Source organism: Thalia democratica, chromosome 6 (assembly GCF_965202585.1).
Source record: "Thalia democratica chromosome 6, ktThaDemo2.hap1.1, whole genome shotgun sequence".
Classification (NCBI taxonomy): Eukaryota; Metazoa; Chordata; class Thaliacea; order Salpida; family Salpidae; genus Thalia; species Thalia democratica.
Window position 1 is genome coordinate 23,085,461 of NC_139170.1, and position 25,011 is coordinate 23,110,471.

The following is a 25,011-nucleotide window of genomic DNA, read 5'->3' on the forward strand; positions in this document are numbered from 1 at the left end:
TCGATATCAAAATTGTTAAGAAACTAAAATTTAAAAAAAAAATCAAAGTTTTTTTGCCTAAATTGTAAAATTTAGGTTTTTAAAGGTTTTTAGGCCACCCTGTAAAGAAGACTTTTTACTTAATAAAAGTCTAATTTTAGATATGATAATACTATTGTTACTGTATGATTTTGTAATTTGCTTTTGATTAAACAACTGAAAGTTCTCAACTCAAGTAGGTTTAAGAAGATTAGTTATATTTTATTTTCACATTACAAACAAAACAATGTTTCACTTTTATATTAAGATATAAGAGATCATCAGTTGTTGAAATAAATTTGAAAAAAGTTTTTGAATAAATAAATGGAAGGGTAACGGGTCAGAAAAGCACGGGTGACACTTTAGCACAGAGTGACACTTTATCACGATGTGACAACTTAGCACGGTGTGACACTTTAGCACGGAGTGACACTTTAGCAGAGAGTGTCACTTTAGCACGGAGTGACATTTTAGCACATAATTTATTTTGCAATTTTTTCTTTGCTTAAATAATATTACGTACTGTATTGTTTAAAAATCTAAAAACTAACTATGCAACATGTAAACTAAAAGTTAACAAGCTCTAAATGAGTTACAAGTTTAAGCTTTAGTTAAAACTGAAAAAAAAGTTAATTTAAAAACTTTGTTAACTTGTTTTACTTTTTAATTTTAGATGAAAATATCTTGATACTTTTACTTTAAAGTTTTTGCATTAAAACTGTTTTAATAAAGCTAGCAATATATACAGGATCTAGGATTATTAATATTTTTTTTAATGCTTTAACTAATTTTAATAAAGCTAAGCGTAAGTTTATAATAAAAAAATTGATATATAAAAATTCGAAACTTTTTTATTTCATTTTAAGCCCATAAAAAAAAAAACTTTATTTATAATTTTTTAAGACGATATTTTGAAAAGTATTAGAACTAGTTTTCACAATTATTAGTTTGTTAATTAATTATTTTAGATATTTAAACATTATTTAAATGAACATTATAAAAGATTTAAAATCATTGTGTGCAAAAGTGTCGCTCTCTGCTAAAGTGACGCCGTGCTATAGTGTCACCCCGTGCTAAAGTGACGCTGTGCTTTTCTGACACCTACCCAAATGGAAGACATATAAAAAAATAATAATAAGTAGAACGAAATGAAAAAAGCCTAAGAATTGAAAAACTTATGGTTCAATAATTTAGGGTTTAATAAACTTAGGTTCAAACTAAAATTTTTAACTATTACTTAATTTTTAATTTGAAGTATGAAATGTTAGTAATAAAATAGGTTATATAAAAACAAAACTTTATAATACTAAACCAGGGGTTCCCAACCAGGGGTGCTCGCACCCCTTAGGGGTGCGAGGCAGCATTCCAGGGGGTGAGGGATGGCTTTTCATTTTTATATGATAAATAAGGTGATTTTCACTCTCTAATAAAGTTTATAAACTTTAAAAGTACATTTGGTTATAGTATGAAGTTAGTGCTAACTTTCTGAATAAATTAATTTGATTAGTACGTCATAGAGCAAGAGCGCTTTTCTAAAAGTAAATTCAGCAATTCTAGTTGAAAATTGCAGTCAATTGATTGTACTAGTCAGTGAGATATGTGCATGATGGTTCGATAAAAGAAAATTTCTTATTTTGTGAAGATCTGAAGAGAACCACAAAAGGAAAAGACATCTTTCAATGTGTCATAATTTTTTTTGCGAAACATGACTTAGACATGCAAGTTATTGGTTCTGTGTTTACTGAAGGTGCCCCTGCTATGTTGGGAAATAAATCTGTTTGTTTTTGCTTTGTTAAAACAGGATATTCCGCTTGCATGGTATTCACTGTTTTCTTCGTTGACATGCCTTGGCATCAATCAAAAACATTGCCCTCGAAATCTAAAAATGTCCTTGATATTTGTGTGAGGACAATCAACTAGTTTAGAGGTCGTGCTCTTAATAACCGTCTTTTTAAGTCGTTGTGTCAAGATTATGGTAGTAAACATTCAGTTTTACTTTTCTATACAGAGGTCAACTGGCTATCACTTGGAAGAGCTTTAACGCGGTTTTTTGAATTGAGGAAGGAAGTAAAAGCTTTTCTTAATCAACTTGACTTTGACCGTGTCAAAGAAATGGAGTCAAAAGAATTTATTCAAATACTAGCTTACTTAAGTGACATTTTCAGCCGCTTGAATGACATGAGTGTTTCCATGCAAGGGATAAATGTAAATATTTTAAAATGTCGTGAAGTAATAAATGCTTCTAAAAAAAGTTAAATCTCTGGTGTCGACGAGTTGAAAGAGGTAATTTATCAAACTTTCCATTACTCGAAGAAGTGACTGATGGAGATGAGTGTTTGGTTCCAATTGTTCGTGAAGAAATTATAAACCATTTGGAAATACTATCCAAGTCATTTGACGGATATTTTAAAATAGGAGAACTAGAAATTTCTAAAGAATGGATAATAAATCCATATTCTTTTAATTTGAATCACATGTCCGATGATGAATAGTTAAAAGATGAACTTATTGAGTTATTCATGGACCGTTTTCTCAAAATGCAGTTTGAAAGCAAAACTCTTCAACAATAATGGTGTTGTTCAATGAATATGTTTCCAAAACTTGTTGAAAAAGCACTAAGTACTCTCATTTCATTTGCGACGACTTACTTGTGCGAGTCTGGATTTAGTCCTCTTTTGTCAATAAAAACTAAATCAAGAAACCGCTTGAATGCACAGGCAGACATGCGAATTGCCATCAGCAACAAAATGTCACGTTTTTAGAAAGTTTTTTGCAATAAACAGGAACAAAAAAGTCATTAACTTTAGAGTAGATATAAAATTAAGTTCTTAATCTTTTCAAAATAATATTGCATGAATAGAATTTTAATAATTTGTTAAATACCTTGTGAGTATAACGACGTGTCATTTAGGATTTTTTTATTAAATATATAAGATTAGTTTAGTTTTTTGCTAATGTTAATTGAAATTTTTTTTGTTTTTTATAAAGATAGATTTGTTTTTTTTCGTTTAATTAAAAAGTAATTAATTTTTTTAGTTAGTTTAGAAATGAGTAGGTAGAATTACAAGTTATGAGCTCCAAACTCACTTGCAAAACCTTCAGAAAACTTTTATCGTTGCAGAAGGAAAAGTGAGTTCTGATGTTTTCTACCTTATAAAGAATAGATAAAACTTGTTCGAATATAGTTTGTTATGTTTTTAAATTTCCAAGTATTTTATTTTTGTTAATATAGCACACTATCATAAAAATTAAAATACAAATTATTAATTAATGAAATTAATGATTTTATAATCAAATTATTAATAAACAATTATAGCATATAGTGTTAGGGGTGCAAGATCAAATTTAGAGACTTTAGGGGTGCGGGGCATCAAAAAGGTTGGGAACCACTGTACTAAACTTTAGTAACAATTTAATACTTATATTATCTTTTTTTGAATTTCATAGACACTAAAGATTTAAAAATAAACAAATAAAAATAGTAATAAACCGAACTCACATATACGTTAGTTGCAAAACGATAAAAATATAATAATAAACTTAAAGTTTGCAATTGATAAAGGTTTTAATTAGAGTGTTGAAGATTAAAGTTTAAGTTTTTTTACTTAGCTTTATGACGTAGTTATCTTGCTGTTTGAACTGTTATACAAGTTAGTTTTTTTTATTATAAAGTTTTGCTAAATTGTCATATTGAAGGACGCTTATGTGATCAAAACTTATAATTTGGGATCGTAGTTTAATGTAAAATAAGTTTCTAGAGGTGAAGATAACTGCTTACGATTACAAATAATTTTACTTACTAATTCACGAGTGATAGTTAAAGTTTTAAAGCAGAGTTTCTGAAAATGCGGGCAGATTGCAAACAGTTCGTACCTCTTATTCAAGTCGATCTTTTTGTTAGCATTGGCTATCTCTTTTTTTATAAAATACATCCTCCACCACATCGGGGAAATTAAAAACATACACAACATCTGCAAGACTTGTATTTTAGAAAAAATAGAGACAGCCAATGCTAACAAAAAGATCAACTTGAATAAGAGTTACGAACTGTTTGCAACATGCCCGCATTTTCAGAAACTCTGCTTTAAAACTTTAATTATCACTCGTGAATTAGTAAGTTAAATTATTTGTAATCGTAAGGAGTTATCTTCACCTCTAGAAACTTATTTTACATTAAAATACAATCCCAAATTATAAGTTTTGATCACATAAGCGTCCTTCAATATGACAATTTAGCAAACTTTATAAATTTATAGTAAAAACAAACTATTTCAATTTGTGCATCAGTTCAAACAGCAACAAAATTTTCAACTTTAATCGTCAACACTCTAAGTAAAATCTTTATCAATTGCACACTTTAAATTATTATTATATTTTTAGTTTTTGGAAACTAACTTCCATGATAGTCCGGTTTATTACTATTTTTATTTACTATTTTTTTAAGCTGTAGTCTATTAAATTCTTAAAAAGATAATATAAGTATTAAATTGTTACTAAAGTTTAGTATTATAAACTTATGTTTTTATATAACCTATTTTATTACTAACATTTCACACTTCACATTAAAAATTTTAGTTTAAACCTAAGTTTATTAAACCATAAATTTTTAAACCATAAGTTTTTCAATTCTTAGGCTTTTTTTCATTTCGTTTTACTTATTATTTTTATTTTTTTAGTATGCCTTCTATTTACTTGTTCAAAAATTTTTTTCAGATCTATTTTAACAACTGATGATCATTTTGTCTGCAAGTTTAAATAAGTACACATGATGTTTGACTTTAAGAGCTTTGCAATCGTTGTGATCATTTATACCATTGTTCAAACGACGCACTTCTAATCGGTAAATACAACTAAACTACAAAAATATTTTTTGATTTGTTAACATTTTAATCATGATCGTAAACGATATATTTCTGTAATTTTTATCGTGCCTAGATAAAAAAGCTCTTAAATTATTGTGATAGGCTCTCAGATAATTAAACTGGTTTTCCCAAAGTGGCCAATAATTAGTGGGAAATTAAAAAAATATAAATGGGTAACTAAAACGTACAAGGGTAAAATTTATTAAAAGGGGATTTTTTTAATTTGTGCCAAGGTGGCAATTATAAAAAGTTTGGGAACCCTGTTCTAAAGATTATTAATTCTATTCAGAAAAAATATTGAAACAAAAACTCTCAAACTTTTATCCACATATCAGGAATTGCCATTGCAAGCCGGTAATCAAATCCGAAACCTCCTTCGCTCACAGGTCTACACATTCCTGGCATCCCAGAAACATCCTGTTAAAAAATATACTTTAATGGGGTTTAGATTTTTTTGTTTTTTTCAATGTTTCTGATTTTTTTACAGATTTTTGAAAGTACAAATTTTTATTGTCTACTTTTTGAATAAAACAAAATTTAAGAAAAAAACTGTCTTAAATAGTATAAAAATATTTATATAATACAAACTGCAGTCATTACTCAGTTATTAACGACGCATTTAAAAGTACTTCAAGCAATAACAATAACTTTAAAATGGAAGCTTACTTAATTTTTTTAAGTATAATAACTTATCAAATGTATATTTCAAACAAACTATTTAAGGATGTACAAAAAAAAACAACTGAAATGTTTAAATTTAAAACGATTATAACTGTACTAAATTTTAAACAGTAAAAGTAGACTATTTATAAAAAAAACACAATAACCAAAAGAGATTATATATAATATAAACAAAATTAGATCTACTGCATCCAATATTTAGGATCCGGCCTAAATGTTTCAAGTTTTATGTAGTTTCAATAGAGAACGAACTTATTTTATTATTCTAATACCATTAATAAGTAAAAATTGTTTAATACAAGTATTATATTTAAAAAAACACAATGTTTTTCTGTCTAAACATTTTATTTGAACACTAGGAAAAAGAACATTGTAGAAAAAAAAATTATCTATACGAAATCTCGGTTAAAGTGTTAAATTTCAAGCTACTTATACACTAAACTTGAATTTTGTATCTTGTATGACGTAAAAATTAAGAAATTAAATGTTACAATGTTTTTAAAAATAACAAGCTTTATTTTATTTTTTATAAGCTTAACATTATAGTTTAATATACAAAAGTTGAAATATAAGATGAACAATAACTTCTTTAGCAACTGTTTGTTTACACATATAAAAGTAAGTAAATTAGAAGATAACATTTACTCATGTCAACACCATTAAGCTACAATAAAACCTATTCTTTTTTTTTTAAGTAGTGATGAAAAAATAAAAAACTTTCAACGGTTTTTCGAAGCAATCGATTTTGCTTTTGTTCGTACAAGTTGTTACCAGCTACTGAATATAACCTCTCAGAATAAACAGAAGATGGCGGTGCCGAAAGATACCTTCTTGCAAACCTGGCAAGGTGTGTGTATTTTCTCTTGTTTGAGTTCCACCAAAAGAAGACTTCAGCTTCTTTAACTTCTTCAGCAGATTAATTTCTTCAGCAAAAAAGACTTAATTTTTGTCTCAATCTCTTGATCAACTGAATCTTTTTGTTTACTTTCTTGAGTGTTTGCACTTGTTTCCGGTTTAAATGTAGAATGCAAAGACAAAAAATTTTTAGGTACATCATTTTTAGGTAGTTGAGCTTTAGGTTTATCAGGCGGTACTAGAGGAACTTGACCATTTTGACCAGTCTCAGATAACTATGCAACTATCAAAATTGTTAAGACTTTTAACAAGTTAAAATACTCTAAAATTTAAATATAAGTTCTATATTATATAGTTATTTGCCTTAACTAAAAAAGAATGCTCAATTTACTGGGATGTAAAGAGCTTATTTAAATAAATTTATGTTTTATATTAAAAAAGAAAAATTTTAAATTTATAAATAGAACTAAATTATAGAGTCAGTAAAATAATCTAATCTGCAAGAAATTTAAATTAACAACATTTTTACAGTATAGATGTATGTACCTGTATGTTTACAAAAAATGATTGAATTAACTAAACTTTAAGAGCATATGAGGTCCACCTTGATCTTTACATGTTGATCTTATTTCATAGAGTTTTATCTGAGCTATCAGAAATTTTCAACCGCTTAAAAATATTTTTTTAGAAATAAGCAATCAAAGTCAGTAACCTCAATAGGTTCCTAATGGAAAGCGCAAACGAAAAACGCGAAAAAAGACCATTTTACTAAAAATCTATCTCCTAATCAAATTTTCACAGAAAGTGTATTATTAAATTTTAAAAAGATTGAATGCAGGATTATTTTTTATTTTATAAAAAAAAACCACCCACTTTTTTTTTGTTTTTTTAATCTAAAATTTTGATTTTTTAATATTTTTAAAATTCCAACATTCAAAGGAACGTTTCCTGAAAGTTTGAGGTCTCTAGCTCAAAAAATGAAGAAGAAGATAGATTTTTAGTGATTTTTTAAATTTCGGAGAAAAACAACCCCGAAAAATTTGCGGTCCGTACGTTTGTATCGGAAAATTTTTATAAAAATTACAATATCTCAAAAATTAAATAAGATTTTTTAATTTTATAAAAACTGGCTTGTAGTTTGTACTTCAAGATTTTATTAAGATCCAATGTTATTTTTAGTAAAAGAAATTTCTAATGGTCTAATTTTATTTTAAAACTAATTTTAAGCTAAAAAATTGTGTTAAATAGTATAAAAGCTTTGAAAAGATACTGTAAAGCTACTTTAAATGTGTTTTTAAATTAAAAAAATATTCGATGATGACAAAAAAGTTTTATTTATATGATATATTTTTGTGTCAAATCAAAATTTTCCTACTTAGCATGTAAAAATTGGTTAAAAGTTTAAGCTTTTTAGCCTAAGTTGTCAAATTCCAGGTTTTTCTAGAATTCCAGGTTTTTTGACCACCCTGAAAAGTATAAGTACACATTAGCGCAAATTAAAAAGCACAAAGGTCTTTTAAGGAGTTTTTATAAGCTAGAGCGAATAGATTAGAAAATTTAATAAGCCAAAATCAATCTAGATAGTAAACCTAATAAGCTATTTTAATTGATATACTATAAACAGTGCGAACTTTCTGTTTTTGTCAACCATGAACAGCAGGAGATTGGCCTACTTGTTGATTTTTATATTACACAAATATCAATTGTTATAAAGTTAAAACAAAAGATTATAAGATATTATTTTTACTTTCAAAGACTTTCTACCGTGATGTCTGTAGGGAACATAGTTTTAACATATGCTAAAATTTTAATAAATTTCAAAACAAAATACATTTTACTAGTGTTAAAGTTAAAATTTAAAGTAAAGAACTATAAGTTTAACTTTTTAATGTCGTTTTCTAGACAAGTCAAACTTTATTATTTTAGTATTGAAAAACCAATAAGCTTTGTGTTAGCTAATATACTTTCATATAAAAATATTTAAATACAAGTTTGATATATTGGGAAAATAACCAATTTATAAACACTCAATTTAATGTGTACAATATATATATATATATATATAGAATTAAGTTATTTAACTTGATTAATCAAATCTTTCACACTGAGCCCACCTTAAGGGCTTTATTAATAAAAAGGTTTCTGAGTGCTTTAAAAAGGAAGCTGATGAGTGCATAAGCACGAAACTCGAGTCCTTTGAGTTTTACATCTTAAAATAAACATTTATATATATATATATATACAATGTAAAAAAAAACAATGTTATATAATTGAAGGCTTTTTCCTAACAAGCTAAAACACTTATCCAACTATTTAATTAAGTTATTTGTAATCAAGTTATTTACTTAAATAATTTCTACATATTAAGCATTGAAGAACTTATGGAATTCGTTTAATAAGAAAAAACCTCTGATATAAGTGTTACATTGGGATAGTTTTTTTTCAGCATGTCGTTAGCCAACATCAAATAAACAATAGATTCATAGTCAATATGAATTCCAAAATAGTCACTGTATTCGCCTGAAAATCCTCGATCTAGAAAAAAAAAAGGTAGATATTGTAAGCTATAAGCAAACAAATAAAACTAACCAATAGCGTGGTCGTGATATATCATAGATGAAACGCCATCGTATCTAAATCCATCAAACTTGTATTCATCTATGTACCAACGAAGATTTGACAATAGAAATCGTAATACCTCCAAACTAAACAGTTTAAAATAATGTATAAATTGCACAAATCATTTGTAACAAATACTTTTTGCCTAAATTTAGTAGGATTTAACGGTTCCTGACTTTTCCTGACCGTTTACTCAAGGTTCCTGACTTTTCTAAATCAAACTCTGAATTTAAACTTATTCTAAAATACATAAGCTAACACTTGAAACTAAATAAAGCTTTAAATCTAATTTAAATGGAGGTTAAAAATATCTTTTTTTTTTGTTGAATTTAGTCTAAAACTTCCATTACATCACTTGAACCATCTGTCTATGATTGATGTATTTGCAATAAACAGCTCTATCAGCAAAATACTTGTATTATTACCTTATAATCACAGCTTGTCTGAAAAAAGACACAGTTTTTTAGCATTTCCTAACATAAATGTATCTAAATAAACTAAACGACGTATAAGGAACTTTTACAATTAATAATGAACTTTTACAACTAAAACCTTGTTAGAATAAAGAACTTAATCAAACTATATTTTTTTAAATTATATATACTAAAATTAATTTTATCCGTTTGTTTATTAGCACTTCAACCTCTTCATCTAATGAAGATATGGTTTCCTTCATCTGATCTGCATCCCGCTTCATTTTCTTGGCAGTTAAAATAATTTGCCTCATTTTATTTAAATCTTTCTCATCTGCTGCGCCTACACTTATCGAAGAAAATATTTTCTCTAAATCTAGCCACAATTTGTGGGCTTCATTTCTTTTCTTTTTGCACTTATTTATTTTTACCTTAAATTTTACTGCCTCAATTATTTACTTAAACATAAAACACCTTGATTCTAAAATTATGCTAGATAAACTTTTGTGTATATATCACAGTTTCACTATGGAAATGTCCTTGACACAGATCATCAATACTAAAAAGCTTACAAAACTGCTTGTTCAAGTAGGGTAGTTGTTCAATATGTTAATAAAAAACTTTTGCAGTTTTATAAAGGATATTTTACTAATTAACACCAGATGAAGGCATTGGAAATTAAATAATTTTGTAAATTTGTAGAAACTTCTGCAATTTTAGTCTGACTTTAAACAATTTTTAATTACTTTTTTAACATTTGAAGACTTTGGAAAATAAGGACTTTTTTAAATTTAAAATGACAAAATATGATTTTTTTTTGTAAGTTTCCTGACTTTTTTACAAAAACCCCCATTTTTTCCTGACTTTTGTCATTCTTTTTTAGTTTTTCCTGACTTTTCCTGATTTCCTGATCTTGTGGCAACCCTGGATAAAATTTAACTATTAACTATTATAAAGGCTCTCTATGAATGTGTAAACCTAAAACTGATAAAAAGTTGTACTATAAAAAACTTTTTTAAGAGCTTTGGGGAAATTTATAAATTTAACTATTAACTAATCAAGTATTCAATTAGGTATATAAAATATTTAATCTAAAGTATTTTGATTTTTGTTTATGTATGTTGTGCAATAAATCAAAATTTTAAATACTTTAACTTCAACATTTGTTTGTCAAAATTTTCGAGTAACATTTTTAAAAGTTTAGGTTTCTAATTTGAAAAGCGTAGGATTAAATGCATATATGTTTTACATATTTACAACAAATAAATAAATATTTAAATAAGGATAAAAGTTTGACTTTTACCAGAGTATTTAAACAAAACAGACATTAATTTGGAGAAAATTATGAGCCTTTGTTCTATAAAGTGCCAGCATTATATAAAACTTACGAAATTTTTTGCATTTAACCACAAAAGTACATGTTAAAAGGTTTAACTTCTATATTTATTTGTTTTTTATCTCAGTTTCATTAAGTTATATATTAGAAAAAAACTTGTTTAAGGCTCTGGTAAGTTTACAAACTGTTTTGAACAAACTTCAGATAAGTTTCTCAAATAGCCTTAAATAGTACTAACTTACTACCTAGTTTTCTTCACAGACATATCAGAGCCTTAAACAGGTTTTTTTTTTCTAAAATATATTTTGATGAAACTTAGATAAAAAAACATTTAAATACAAAAGTTAAGCTTTTTAATATCTACTTTTGTGGTTAAATTCAAAAAAAAATTAAGATAAAATGCTAACTTTGAATAATCAAATAGTCTGCTGTCCCACAACTTGTGGTATCCACGAGGAAGTGAGTGAAAGAAGCAAGTATCTGTACCATCAAACATGTTTAGACCATCTAGCACATTGCTACATGCATGACTATGAACAACATCTAGTATAACACGAATATCTAACCTGTGAGCTTCATCTACTAATTTTTTCAAATCTTCTGGTGTTCCGTACCGACTATAATAAATTATAAACATTACTATCCAAACTTACTCAATGATATTTAAGAGGGTAACCACTTATTAACAGGCATTTGGATGAATAGTATGCAAGTAGTCTGCCTTTTTTAGATTAAAATCGGACAGCTTTTGATAACTTGACAAACAAAAAATTGGTTAAAAAACCATTGAAAAAAATTGTCTCAATTCTTTACAAAAAAACATAAAGTAAGATATCTTTCGTTTATTAAAAAACATTTTCAATTCTGCTGAAAAATACTTACTTATAGAAAAATGTAATAGTATGTTAGTTCGGAAGTATTTAACAAGGATTTAAAACTCTTATAAAAAATATTTAAAATGTAAATAAATTTGATAATGGGCTGAAGTTTAAAGCTAATCAATATTTATTAAAAAAATAATAATGATTAAAAATTCAGAACCTAAGCAACCAAACTGTCATTAAAAATGTTTAAGTTACTGTAACTAACGGTAAATCTAAACAACAACTGTAAACAAAAAAAAATTAAAACAGAACATAATAATTAAAATATTGCATGTTATTTCATAGTTTTTTGTCTAAATTGTTTTACAAATAATACAAATTAATTAATGCTTAATTTTTTGAATCCACATTTGTTCTATAAAAACTATGTTATTCCTTACTGGTCTATCTAAAAAGATAATTCTATATGCATCTTCTTTTTTTTGGTATGCTTTCATTATGATTTCATATTGTGATACATTTTATATTGAATAACTCATACAAACTAGTCCTAATTAACAATATTAACACACTCATTACTAAAACCCAAAAGTATTAGATGAAGTTTTAGTAAAATACTAGTTCATAATACCTTTAAAGAACTAAGTGAAAACGTGAAGAAGATACTAAAACAAATTAAAAAAAAAACTTCCGAACAAACTGAAAAAGCAAGTGGGCAACCAGTTCATATATATATATAGATATACCACAATGTTTTTGTGTTAAAACATCTGTGGTATATATTCCGATAAGCTAAGCTCATCAGGATCTCCAGGATTAAAGCCTTTTAAGGTTACATATTATATATATATATATATATATGCGGAAAAAATCGAAATTTTAAAAGTTAATAAATCTCTAAACAAAAGAAACGAATTACAAACTGGCTGCATACATTATCGTTAACAATTTATCTAAAAACTATCTTAATAATTTTGTCTAAAATCAACTATCTATTATTACGTAATACCTAATTTTGTATAATTTTATTGCTGTACTTACAAGTTTGCTTTTCATTGAATAAAACTTGGCTGAAGACGCGTATTAAACGCAGAAACAGCTGTCCCAAGCAAAAGTTTATTTTGTGTATTTTAATTTTATATATATATATAAGATGTGACGTTAAAAGGCTTTAAATTAATTCTATGTTATATATATATATATATATATATATATATAGTGGAGAGCCTCTCTCACCATCAACAGACTTCAAAAAAACAAGTAAGAAGTTTCTCGCTTTATTAATTAAGCTGAGTCTCTAAGTTTTAAAGATGATTAAAAGTATACACGACTTAAGACCTATAAACTTCAATTATTCATTAAAGAGCATACCAATAAGTAGTAGTAATAAAGAGTTCAAAATTAAAATGTACGAAAAAGTAGATAAACTGATAACTAAAATGAGATGGAAAGCATTCCATTTAAGGGATGAAAACACAGAAGCTAAAGTTTCAGATTATGACGGCTTATTTATAAAGCGACAGTCATAACTGATAACCAGACCAAGTTTTATGTAGGCTCGACTGGACTATCGTTCAAGAATCGCTACACAAAGCACAAGTACAGCTTCAAACACGAAAAACATAAAAATACGACAACTTTATCGCAGTACATTTGGAAACTAAAAAATGACGAAGTTAATTTTAAAATTCAGTGGGAAATATTAACAAGAACGAAAAATAAATACAGTTTAAAAAACGGATGTAAATTGTGCAATGCGGAAAAAATCGAAATTTTAAAAGTTAAGAAATCTGAATCTTTAAACAAAAGAAACGAATTACAAACTGGATGCATACATTATAGAAAGCAATTTATCTAAAAACTCTGTTAATAATTTTGTCTAAAATCAACTATCTATTATTACGTAATATCTAATTTTGTATAATTTTATTGCTGTACTTACAAGTTTGCTTTTCATTGAATAAAACTTGGCTGAGGACGCGTATTAAACGCAGAAACAGCTGTACCAAGCAAAAGTTTATTTTGTGTATATTATTGCTTTGTATTTTGAATTTAACTGGCTGATGATCAAAGCTTTATGAAAAATTAAAGCTTTGTGAAACATATGTTCCAGAATTTTTAAAATCGCCATTTGAATAAATTATATATATATATATATATATATATATATATATATATAGAATTAAGTTATTTAACTTAATAAATTAAACTTTTCACACTGAGCCCACCTTAAGGGCTTTATTATTAAAAAGGTTTATTTAAAGATGCAAAACTCAAAGGACTCGAGTTTCGTGACTATTCACTCATCAGCTTCAAAACAAGTTTAAAATAAAGACATAGAACCTCGTCTCAACGCCAGAGTTAACTGTGGCCTTGTTGACGAGGTTCTATGTCGGCTTGTGCTCGACTCAGTTTAGATTCAGGTATGCCAATCATAAAAAATCTTTTAAAGGCGGCATATATGAAAATGACACTGAACTTTCGAAGTATGTTTGTGGCTTAAAGCGCAGCGGCATTGACTTCGAAATATCCTCGGAAGTTATAAAAAGAGCACAGCCTATAGCCGACGGTAATAGCCCAATATGTAGGCTGTGTCTCAAAGAAGCATCAGCCGTTGTATATGCACTGAAAGACAAGAGATGCCTAAACAAAAGAAGCGAGTTTGTATCGTCTTGTAGACATATAAAAAAGTCGCTTTTAAAGTTTAACAAGTTTTAATTTCATCTTAAAATAACCTATATTTCAATTTGTATCTTAATTTTATCTTTATCTCTTTCAATTATCTGTCCTAATATATATTTACTCACTGAAGTTATATGAATTTTTGCTAGTTTATTGTCGATTGGTAAATTAATTTTTGTACAAGCCGTTTTGCATGATTTTTGATAGTTTCAAAATTACGTCATAATCTATTTATGCAAAAATTTTTTAACTTTCAATAGTGATTTTGTTTTGTGCTTTATTTTAAACTTGTTTTAAAGCTGATGAGTGAATAGTCACGAAACTCGAGTCCTTTGAGTTTTGCATCTTTAAATAAACCTTTTATATATATATATATATATAGAAATAACATACACAAAATAAACTTTTGCTTGGGACAGCTGTTTCTGCGTTTAATACGCGTCCTCAGCCAAGTTTTATTCAATGAAAAGCAAACTTGTAAGTACAGCAATAAAATTATACAAAATTAGGTATTACGTAATAATAGATAGTTGATTTTAGACAAAATTATTAACAGAGTTTTTAGATAAATTGCTTTCTATAATGTATGCAGCCAGTTTGTAATTCGTTTCTTTTGTTTAGAGATTCAGATTTCTTAACTTTTAAAATTTCGATTTTTTCCGCATTGCACAATTTACATCCGTTTTTTAAACTGTATTTATTTTTCGTTCTTGTTAATATTTCCCACTGAATTTTAAAATTAACTTCGTTATTTTTTAGTTTCCAAATGTACTGCGATAAAGTTGTCGTATTTTTATGTTTTTCGTGTTTGAGGCTGTACTTGTGCTTTGTGTAGCGATTCTTGAACGATAGTCCAGTCGAGCCTACGTAAAACTTGGTCTGGTTTTATATATATATAAATAAAATAAGGTTAATGTTTGAACTTGAACACTTTCAACTGAGCCCACTTGAAGGGCTTTTAAATAATTTATTGAAATGGCGATTTTAAAAATTCTGGAACATATGTTTCATAAAGCTTTAATTTTTCATAAAGCTTTAATCATCAGCCAGTTAAATTCAAAATAAAAAGCACTGTACTAAACAAAGATACAGAAGTTATGCAAAAAAACAAAAAACAGTATGACGTAATATTGTACATTACAAATATTCAGTACAAAAATCGATCTACCTTCTAACTAATCAAACAACTAAAATTAACAAAAACAACAGTTAATTGACTATAAAATGCTTCAAAATTTGTTGTGTTTTAAGAGAAGCTTTTTTATATGTCGACAAGACGATATAAATTCGCTCCTCTTATTTAAACAACCTTCCTTTTTTAACGCATACATAACGGCTGTTGATTCTTTTAAGCACAGCCTACAAACAGGGTTGTTACCATCTGCTATTGGCTGTGCTCTTTTTATCACCTCCCAAGTTAATTTAAAATCAATGTTTTTGCGCTTAAGGCCGCAAACATACTTCGAAAGCTCAGTTTCATTTTCGTATACACCACCTTTAAAGGATTTTTTATGGTTGGAATACCGAAATCTGAATTGAGTGGAGCATAAGCCGATGTAGAACTTCTTTTCAAGGTCAGAGTTAACTGTTGCCTTGTAAATAATGTTCTCTGACCGGCAATTGCCCCCCTTCAAATTATATTTACAGCCACCGGCGCAATTACACTGATTTTTGATTGAATTACTTTTGTTTAAAATCCTTTGATTATGTGACTTAATTAATCTCTCCAAATTCGCCATACATGAGTAACTGATTCGCATATTATGTTTGTTAAATATCTTTGATAATGGGTTATTTTTGTTGAAATGTTTTTTTACTAGATTTGGGCAGTACAGCTAGACCATCGTCCCTGTACAACCCAACTCTTTCTAAACCAAAGATATTCTTCAACCCATCTAACAAAAAAAGACCTACTAATTCACATAACTCTGCACCCATGAACGATCCCTGCGCTACATCAAAAAGAGAGCTGGTGTTATTTGCTCTCTTCTTTTGCCACAGGTTTCCTTGTTCATAAAGTACTGATTTACATGCGTTTTTTATTAGACTTAAGTCTTCAGTAGGTACGCTAGTATAAATACCAGCAAATTTTAGTGATTTTATTACTAATTCTTCGCTGATAGAAGGATAAAAATCGACTACATCAAACTTAAAAAAGCTGTACGTTTGTTTTTCCAATTCAGTGAACCAATTTAAGACTTGGTCTGTATCAGTCCACTGCATAAGTTTAGATTTTAAACGCACTGCCTTATTAATGCAGTCAATCTTAACCTTAACTATGCGACCTACATCGGACTTAGATGTATTAATCAATCTACATTTGGGATGTGTCAAAAAGTTACAATTGTGCGGTTACAATGATAAACTTAATTTTGAAACAACGGAGCAAAAAAACAAAACGACCAATAAAAGTAAAAGAAAGCGAAATATAATTTGGTATAATCCCCCATTCTGTACTTCAGTTAAAACAAACATCGGCAGAGAATTTATAAATCTAGTAAAAAAACATTTCAACAAAAATAACCCATTATCAAAGATATTTAACAAACATAATATGCGAATCAGTTATTCATGTATGGCGAATTTGGAGAGATTAATTAAGTCACATAATCAAAGGATTTTAAACAAAAGTAATTCAATCAAAAATCAGTGTAATTGCGCCGGTGGCTGTAAATATAATTTGAAGGGGGGCAATTGCCGGTCAGAGAACATTATTTACAAGGCAACAGTTAACTCTGACCTTGAAAAGAAGTTCTACATCGGCTTATGCTCCACTCAATTCAGATTTCGGTATTCCAACCATAAAAAATCCTTTAAAGGTGGTGTATACGAAAATGAAACTGAGCTTTCGAAGTATGTTTGCGGCCTTAAGCGCAAAAACATTGATTTTAAATTAACTTGGGAGGTGATAAAAAGAGCACAGCCAATAGCAGATGGTAACAACCCTGTTTGTAGGCTGTGCTTAAAATAATCAACAGCCGTTATGTATGCGTTAAAAAAGGAAGGTTGTTTAAATAAGAGGAGCGAATTTATATCGTCTTGTCGACATATAAAAAAGCTTCTCTTAAAACACAACAAATTTTGAAGCATTTTATAGTCAATTAACTGTTGTTTTCGTTAATTTTAGTTGTTTGATTAGTTAGAAGGTAGATCGATTTTTGTACTGAATATTTGTAATGTACAATATTACGTCATACTGTTTTTTGTTTTTTTGCATAACTTTTGTATCTTTGTTTAGTACAGTGCTTTTTATTTTGAATTTAACTGGCTGATGATTAAAGCTTTATGAAAAATTAAAGCTTTATGAAACATATGTTCCAGAATTTTTAAAATCGCCATTTCAATATATATATATATATATATATATATAAAATAAGGTTAATGTTTAAACATAAACACTTTCAACTGAGCCCACTTGAAGGGCTTTTAAATAATTTATTCAAATGGCGATTTTAAAAATTCTGGAACATATGTTTCACAAAGCTTTAATTTTTCATAAAGCTTTGATCATCAGCCAGTTAAATTCAAAATACAAAGCACTGTACTTTGTATTTTACAGTACAGTAAAATTTTGTAAAGTACAGTGCTTTGTATTTTGAATTTAACTGGCTGATGATCAAAGCTTTATTAAAAATTAAAGCTTTGTGAAACATATGTTCCAGAATTTTTAAAATCGCCATTTGAATAAATTATTTAAAAGCCCTTCAAGTGGGCTCAGTTGAAAGTGTTTATGTTTAAACATTAACCTTATTTTATATATATATATATATATAATATAGAACTAAAATATATAATATATTTATATAATCTAATTTAAACAATTTATATATTTTAACAAAAATTAACATTGTAAAAATACAGATTTGTAAAGATTACCATATAAAAGTTAAAGAATCTTTTTTTTATAAATTTTAAAGACCATAAAACAGCTGAATGTAGGAAATTGCATTATATGAAACATATTTGAGTAATTAAAAAGTATGATAAATAGAAACAAAACAATAAAAATATTACAATTAAATTTTAAAAAGCTTAGCTCTTTTCGTTGAACAAAAGAAGTAATCAAATCAAAACAGCAGTTTTCTACACGAAATAACTAAAAAACCTGGAAATAACTAACTTTTTCTAAATAACGAAAAAACTACTGACAAATACATTAAAAAAACCTAATCAGGGTTGCCACTCTTTGAGTCAAAAAAATGTCCTGAGTCATCCTATTTTTTTTTGTCAAATCTTTTAAAAAAAATTGCCTCTGTCGCAAACTACCTATAACTCTATCTAAACTTTTCTTCTAAAATTTAAATTAAAAAAAGGTTGTATGTGTATGCTTCTGCATTAGATGTACACTAAATCTATGAGAAATACAGTTTTTGCAGATTAAACGCTAAAAATTTAAACCAATCGAGATTTAAAAACAAAATTTGCGGATAATTTTATGTAAGCATGTAAGTTCACTTTATACATAATAGAAAATAGTTTGGATCATTTTTTGTCATTATAATTAAATAATTTTAAATTTTATCTTACCTGATAAAGTACTCAGTTGAATGAATATTTTTTAAATTCAATGTATGTGTTTCAGATTAAAAAACAAAAACTACAATGTTATTTGTAAGAATAGTGAAAAGCTAGCCGCAAGGCCAAAAAACTTTAAAATAAGCATTTTAAAATCAATAAAAATCATGTTCTTGAACAATATTGGATATATACAGGGTTACCAAATATTTTTGAAAAATTTGTTCCAGGCTATCTGAGTTTATTTCAGTATAAAACTAAGTTAAACGCAAATATCTTTAAATAGTATAAGATCATTTAAAAGATATTGTAAAGCATCTTTAAATTAGTTTTTTTATTTAAAAAAATTAATGATAACAAAAGAACTTGATCAATATGATTGATTTTTTGTGTCAAGTGGAATTTCGTTACTTTAAATGTGAATATTGTTCAAAATTTTAGGTTTTTAGTGATTTTTGTTCAAAATTCTAGCTTTCTTTCAAACTCCAGGTTTTTCTAGGATTTCAGGCTTTTTGGAAACTCTGTATATAAAATAACAAAATATTGAAACTGGATCAACTAAAACTCATTCTAGATCTAGAAAAAAAATCTGCCTTGAGATTAAAAAAAATCATTCAACTTTCTAGAGATTTAAAGAAAAACAAAACTGCCCTGAGCCAAACTGAATTTAAAAAAAGTCAAAATATCTGAGTTACCCTGAGATTTCCTAAAATTTCAAAATATCCCGAGTTTCCCTCGAGTTCCCTCAGTGTGTGGCAACCCTGGTGAATTTCAAGACTTTTACTGAGCTTTCTCACGTATAACACAAGTTTAAGAGTTTCCAGATTTTAATAACCAATTATCAATCATGAAATAAAATAGAAAGCTATAAGGCAAATTAATTAGCTTAAATAAAATGCTTAAAATATCAAAATCAGTTTTTATATTGACCTTGAAGAAGCAAAAAAACTTGTGACTTGATAACCAAAACTTCCATAGAATGCATGCTCCATAACAGCCATAAGTTGTATACAATTGTATCCAAGTTGTTTAATATGAGGTAATACACTATTAGTGAAATGTTTATAACTAGCAACTTTTTGTTCAGAAGATGAAATTCCAATATGACACTCATAAATTCTCAAAGATTTTGGTGGTAATGGAGATATGTGTTTTGCCTTAAAAAAAACATTACTTCATGTACTTGTTAGGTAGTTATTCTTGTGAAACATTAGAACAAAACTTTTTAAGTTTATCTTTAGTAATATTTAAACAACAAAAAAATCAACAAAATGTAGAAAGTATCATTTATTAAAAATTAAGTCTTAAAAAACAACAAGTTCCACATTAAACAGAGTTTAAGGTACAGGGTTGCCACTCTTTGAGTCAAAATATCTTCCCTGAGTAACCAGAAACTTCCCTGAGTAACCTTAATCTTCCATAAGTTTCCCTGATTTTTTTTTCAAATCATTAAAATAGTTATTATTTATTAAAAAATTACAATGTTTATTCTAAGAATATTGAAGAACTAGCAGCAAGGCTAAAAAAATTTTAAAAAAGACTTGAAAATAAATAAAATTAACTTTTTTTAAACAAAGTATTGAAACTGGATTAACTAAATCTCATTCTAGATCTAGAAAAAATTTTCCTTATATTTAAAAAAAAAATCTTAAAATTTTAATTTTATAACTCAGAAATTTTTTTAGGAAACACAAAAACTTCCCTGAGTTTCCCTGAGTTAAAAAAAAGAATCGAAATTACTTGAGTTTCCCTGAGATTTTTTATAACTTGAAAATTCCCTGAGTTTCCCTGAGTGTGTGGCAACCCTGAAAGTAGTAAAAAAAAGTTATGTAATAAAACCGTATATTTTTGCTGTGGATTCCAAAAAATCCATTTGTATGCAATGTCACCATTTCTCTGTGCAACATATTTAGCCCAAGGAGAAATCCTCTCGATCAATTTACCATCAAAAGTTTCAATGACTAACTAAAAAAAAGACGAACATATATGTGTTACTTTTTAAACTGAAAATAAAAACTACTTTATAATATTATAAGCAGTTGAATATGAAAATACTTCAGTTTTTTATAAACTAATATTTGTCAATTATCGTCTTATCTTACTCACATACATCTTTAAGATCGTTTATTCTATGAAAAGTGTTAAATTGTAATTTTTATAAACATAATTATTTTTTACGCTGCACTTAAAAAATTCAGAAATATTTTTTTTTTTTTTTTGTCTTAGCTATTATTTTGTCTTAATTTTGTTCATTTAATGTGGTCATTAGGTTGAAATTATAGGAGAAATAAAATCTATATAACACTTAAAATGTTTGAAAATATGAATTTTCAATTATTTTTGTTGGTAAAATAAGATAAAATTGTTTTAAAATAACCATATAAAAACGCTGTCTCAACTCTTTAAAAACAAAAACAGATTCAGAAATCTTTTGTTTTATTAAAACAACAGATTCAGAAATCTTTTGTTTTATTAAAACATTTTCAATTCTGCTGAAAACTGTTTTCTTAAACAGAAATATAATAAATATTTTTTTAGTTTGGATATGTTTTAACAAGGAATTTAGTTTAAATGACTAAAAACTAGTTAAATAGTTCAAATTTATAATAACTATTTATAACTAACTAGTATAAATAAATTTAACTAAAGGATTATTAATAAGGTATTTAGAAATTAAAAAAAAACACAAAAACAAAAATTCTTGGAATATAAGTAGACAAACTATCATTTATTTTTTTATACTTAACTGTAACTACGGTAACTGTTAACAACAATTATTTAAAAAAATTAGAAAAATCGCTTAAAAATAGAACTTAAACGAAAAACTTTGTATAAAGTGCTTTATAATATAGTTACTGTTTGAACACATAGTTTAAATTAATTTTTGATTTAATTATTTTAATCCACCATTGTTATACAAAATCAAAATTATTTCTAACTGGTCTCTCTAAAAATTGTACATTATATCTTCTATTTTTTATAGTACGTTTTCTTTAAAAAAGTTTTTATAATGAATTACTATAGCAAAAAATTGTTGATAGTAGAACATTTAGCTAACTATCATAATTGTAAGATAATTATTTTTTTAAGGATAAAAGTTCTGAAGGACAATTTAAATCAAATTAGGCTAGAAGCTAACAATTAAAAAAATCCAAATTGTAAAAAGAAAGTCTTTAGTTGCATATTTATTGATAACCATTTAGTTTTAATTTGAAATGTATTTTGTTGATTATTTTTATTGTGTTATTTTTAGACATAAATTAAGTTACATAGTTTACATAATTTTTTAAGTATATTAGTTCTGTTTTATTTTGTGTAATTTGGTTTGTATTTCGTGATGATAACTGAAGTTAGTAGAAAAACATTATATTGTTGTATTAACAAGGTTGTTTTGATTTTGGTATAAATCAAAGGTTACTAACTATTAAAGGCAAATTTATACAAAAATTATAATAGATTAAATTATGATTATAATTATATTGAGGTAAATTAGAATAAAATTAAATTAGTACTAAAACTAATTTATGATTGAAAAAAACTTAAGTATAAACAAAAAGATGTTCTACATATCAATTGCTAATATGTTTGTTAAAGCAGACCAAAACGAAACAAACTCATTGAAATATAAAAATAACAACAATTTGCAAACTATTTGTTTTATTGAACTGACGTACATTTCTTTGAAATAAACTAATAACACAGATTCACAGAGTTTTTCATGAAAAAGTACTTATAAGCTAAAAGAAAAACTCAGTGGAACTGAGTTATTCGTTTAACTCAGAGAAATGAATATCAGTTTAAAAAAGCAAGTACTTTGCAAACTGCTGTTGTTGTAAAAAACAAATATAATTTATCACAAACAATAACGACAACATAAAAATTGTTTGAATACTTAATAATAAATACAAAAAATGTAATACTTGAGGAAAATCATTGAGAAAACTATTCGTTTAAGATTTTTTCTTTAATCTTTTTTTTAAGTATTTGTGACTATTTGATTATTACCAGATGCTAATAATTTTAATAAGTGTGTTTTACAAGATATCTTTTACTTGTTTTACCAGAAAAAATCTTGTATCCATTAATCAATTAAAGTATTTTAAATAATTGCGGCCTGTGGAAGAATTTCGTCTATACCAGGGTTATCCAAATATTTTTTCATAAAACCTCTTGGAAGAAACTTAAAAAGCTATGGCCCCCTCTCCCAAGAAACTAATGGTAAATACGCCTAAAACCTTTTTTTGCTCTACATCATTAACTCCAGAATATCTAGTCAAGGTTGCCAAAATTTTCAAGAATTCTTTTTCAGGATTTCTGAATTTCTTCGAGTTTTTTGAAAGTACAATATTTTTGGTCTACTTTTAGTACAAAATTAACTTCAAGGTAAAAAACTTTTTTAAATAGTATAACAACATTGAAAAGATACTGTTAATAAACTTAAGGGCATAGGGGGGGGGGGGGGGGGTAAACACCCTTTTTTGGTTTTTGATCTTATTTTATATAGTTTTTACTAAGCTACAAGATGCTTTTTACAGATTTAAAAAATTAAAATTTTTTTTTTAGATATAGCCGGTCAAAGTCGGAGGCAACAATAGGATCCTTATGGGAGGCGCAAACTAAAACGGCAAATAACTAGAAAACACTAAAAATCTATCTCCTCCTACGTTTTTTGAGATAACTACCTCAAACTTTTAGGAAAAGTTCCTTGCAGTATTTAGAAAATTCTGTCGGAACAGAATTTTAAAATATAAAAAAATAAAAATTTTATAATAAAAAAACAAAAAAAAACTGGTTTTTTTGTTTATTTTTTATATAAAATTTTTATTTTTTATTTTTTTCAAAATTCCTTCCGACAGAATTTTCTAAATATATCAAGGAACATTTCCTAAAAGTTTGAGGTAGTTATCTCAAAAAACGTAGGAGAAGATAGATTTTTAGTAAAATAGTCTATTTTTGCTGTTTTAGTTTGTGCCTCCCATAAGGAACCTATTGTTGGCTCCGACCTTAACTGGCTATATCTCAAAAATTATTTTGAATTTTTAAAATCTGTAAAAAGCATCTTGTAGCTTAGTAAAAACTATATAAAATAAGATCAAAAACCAAAAAAAGGTGTTTACCCCCCCCCCTATGCCCTTAAAATAAGTTATTTAATTTGAATTTTTCTTATTTTATTTAATTTAAATTAATACTAAAAAACTTATCTATATGACAGATTTTTGTGTCAAATAATAATTTTATAACTTTACATGAAAAGTTGTTTAAAATTCCACATTTTTCAAGGTATTTTTTTTTTGTTCAAAATTTCTGTTTTTATTTTCCAAAATTTCTCAAAATCAAGGTTTTCCCAGTTGTTTTTAGTCTAAACCGTCAAACTCCAGGTGTTTCAGGGTTTTTTGGCAATCCTGATGTTTATAAGTTTCAAATTACCCCTAAAGCTGTAAAATATAATGTCATATCAACTTTTCATGACAACTTAACTGATGCAGGGTTCGTGCGCGAATTTTTTTTTTCATTTAGCCTGATTGGGACCAATTTAGCCTGACACTTTTCAAAGTAGAAAAAATCACCTTCAGAAGGCATTTTGGGTATCGGGGGTCTTAATTAGCAAATTAACACAATAAAAATATTCACACATCTACTATTAAAGAAAATAAAAACTAGACAAAATATTTTTCAACATCTATCAATCGCTTACCCAACAACTTGAATATTTTTAACTGGTCATTGTAATTTCTGCTTCAATGAATTCATATCTTTATCAAATTTTGGGGCTTAGTTGCATCCACCACTTATCACCCATATACAGGGTTCGTGTCAATTAATACTTGAATTCGTCAAATACAAGTTACATGACTGGTCAACAAGCTTTTATTAAAACAGAAATGTGAATAAGTCTACAAATGAAAAACAAAATGCAACTAAACACATCTCTCAAAAACTTTATGTTATCATTAATGCATCTTAATTTTTATGTATTTATCTCGATTGATATGGTTCCTTACTGCTTTCTCATCCATATTCGAGAGCATGATTTTTTATCACCAGTTGCAGTAGAAAGCTAATTTACTATTATAGCATTTTTTATCCATTCAGAATACTCTTTATTTATCAACGAACTATCATTGAAATAAGTTTGTCTCATATTAACTTTTGACATAATGCTATACTTAACTTAACTAACTATAGTAAATTAATTAAATCTGAAA

At 26.9% G+C, this 25,011-nt stretch overlaps 1 protein-coding gene across 1 annotated transcript in view; it reads right to left on the reverse strand.

The window, feature by feature from the left end:
• Positions 1-25,011, reverse strand: part of LOC145838295 (1,4-alpha-glucan-branching enzyme-like) — a 61,152-nt gene that overhangs the window by 16,773 nt on the left and 19,368 nt on the right. The window contains exons 4-9 of the mRNA XM_082945865.1: positions 20,645-20,770; positions 19,736-19,962; positions 11,192-11,401; positions 9,006-9,121; positions 8,824-8,951; positions 5,199-5,297 (exon numbers count right to left, since the gene is read on the reverse strand). Coding sequence (XP_082801991.1) covers positions 5,199-5,297; positions 8,824-8,951; positions 9,006-9,121; positions 11,192-11,401; positions 19,736-19,962; positions 20,645-20,770 — 906 coding nt within the window. The remainder of the gene's footprint in view (positions 1-5,198; positions 5,298-8,823; positions 8,952-9,005; positions 9,122-11,191; positions 11,402-19,735; positions 19,963-20,644; positions 20,771-25,011) is intronic.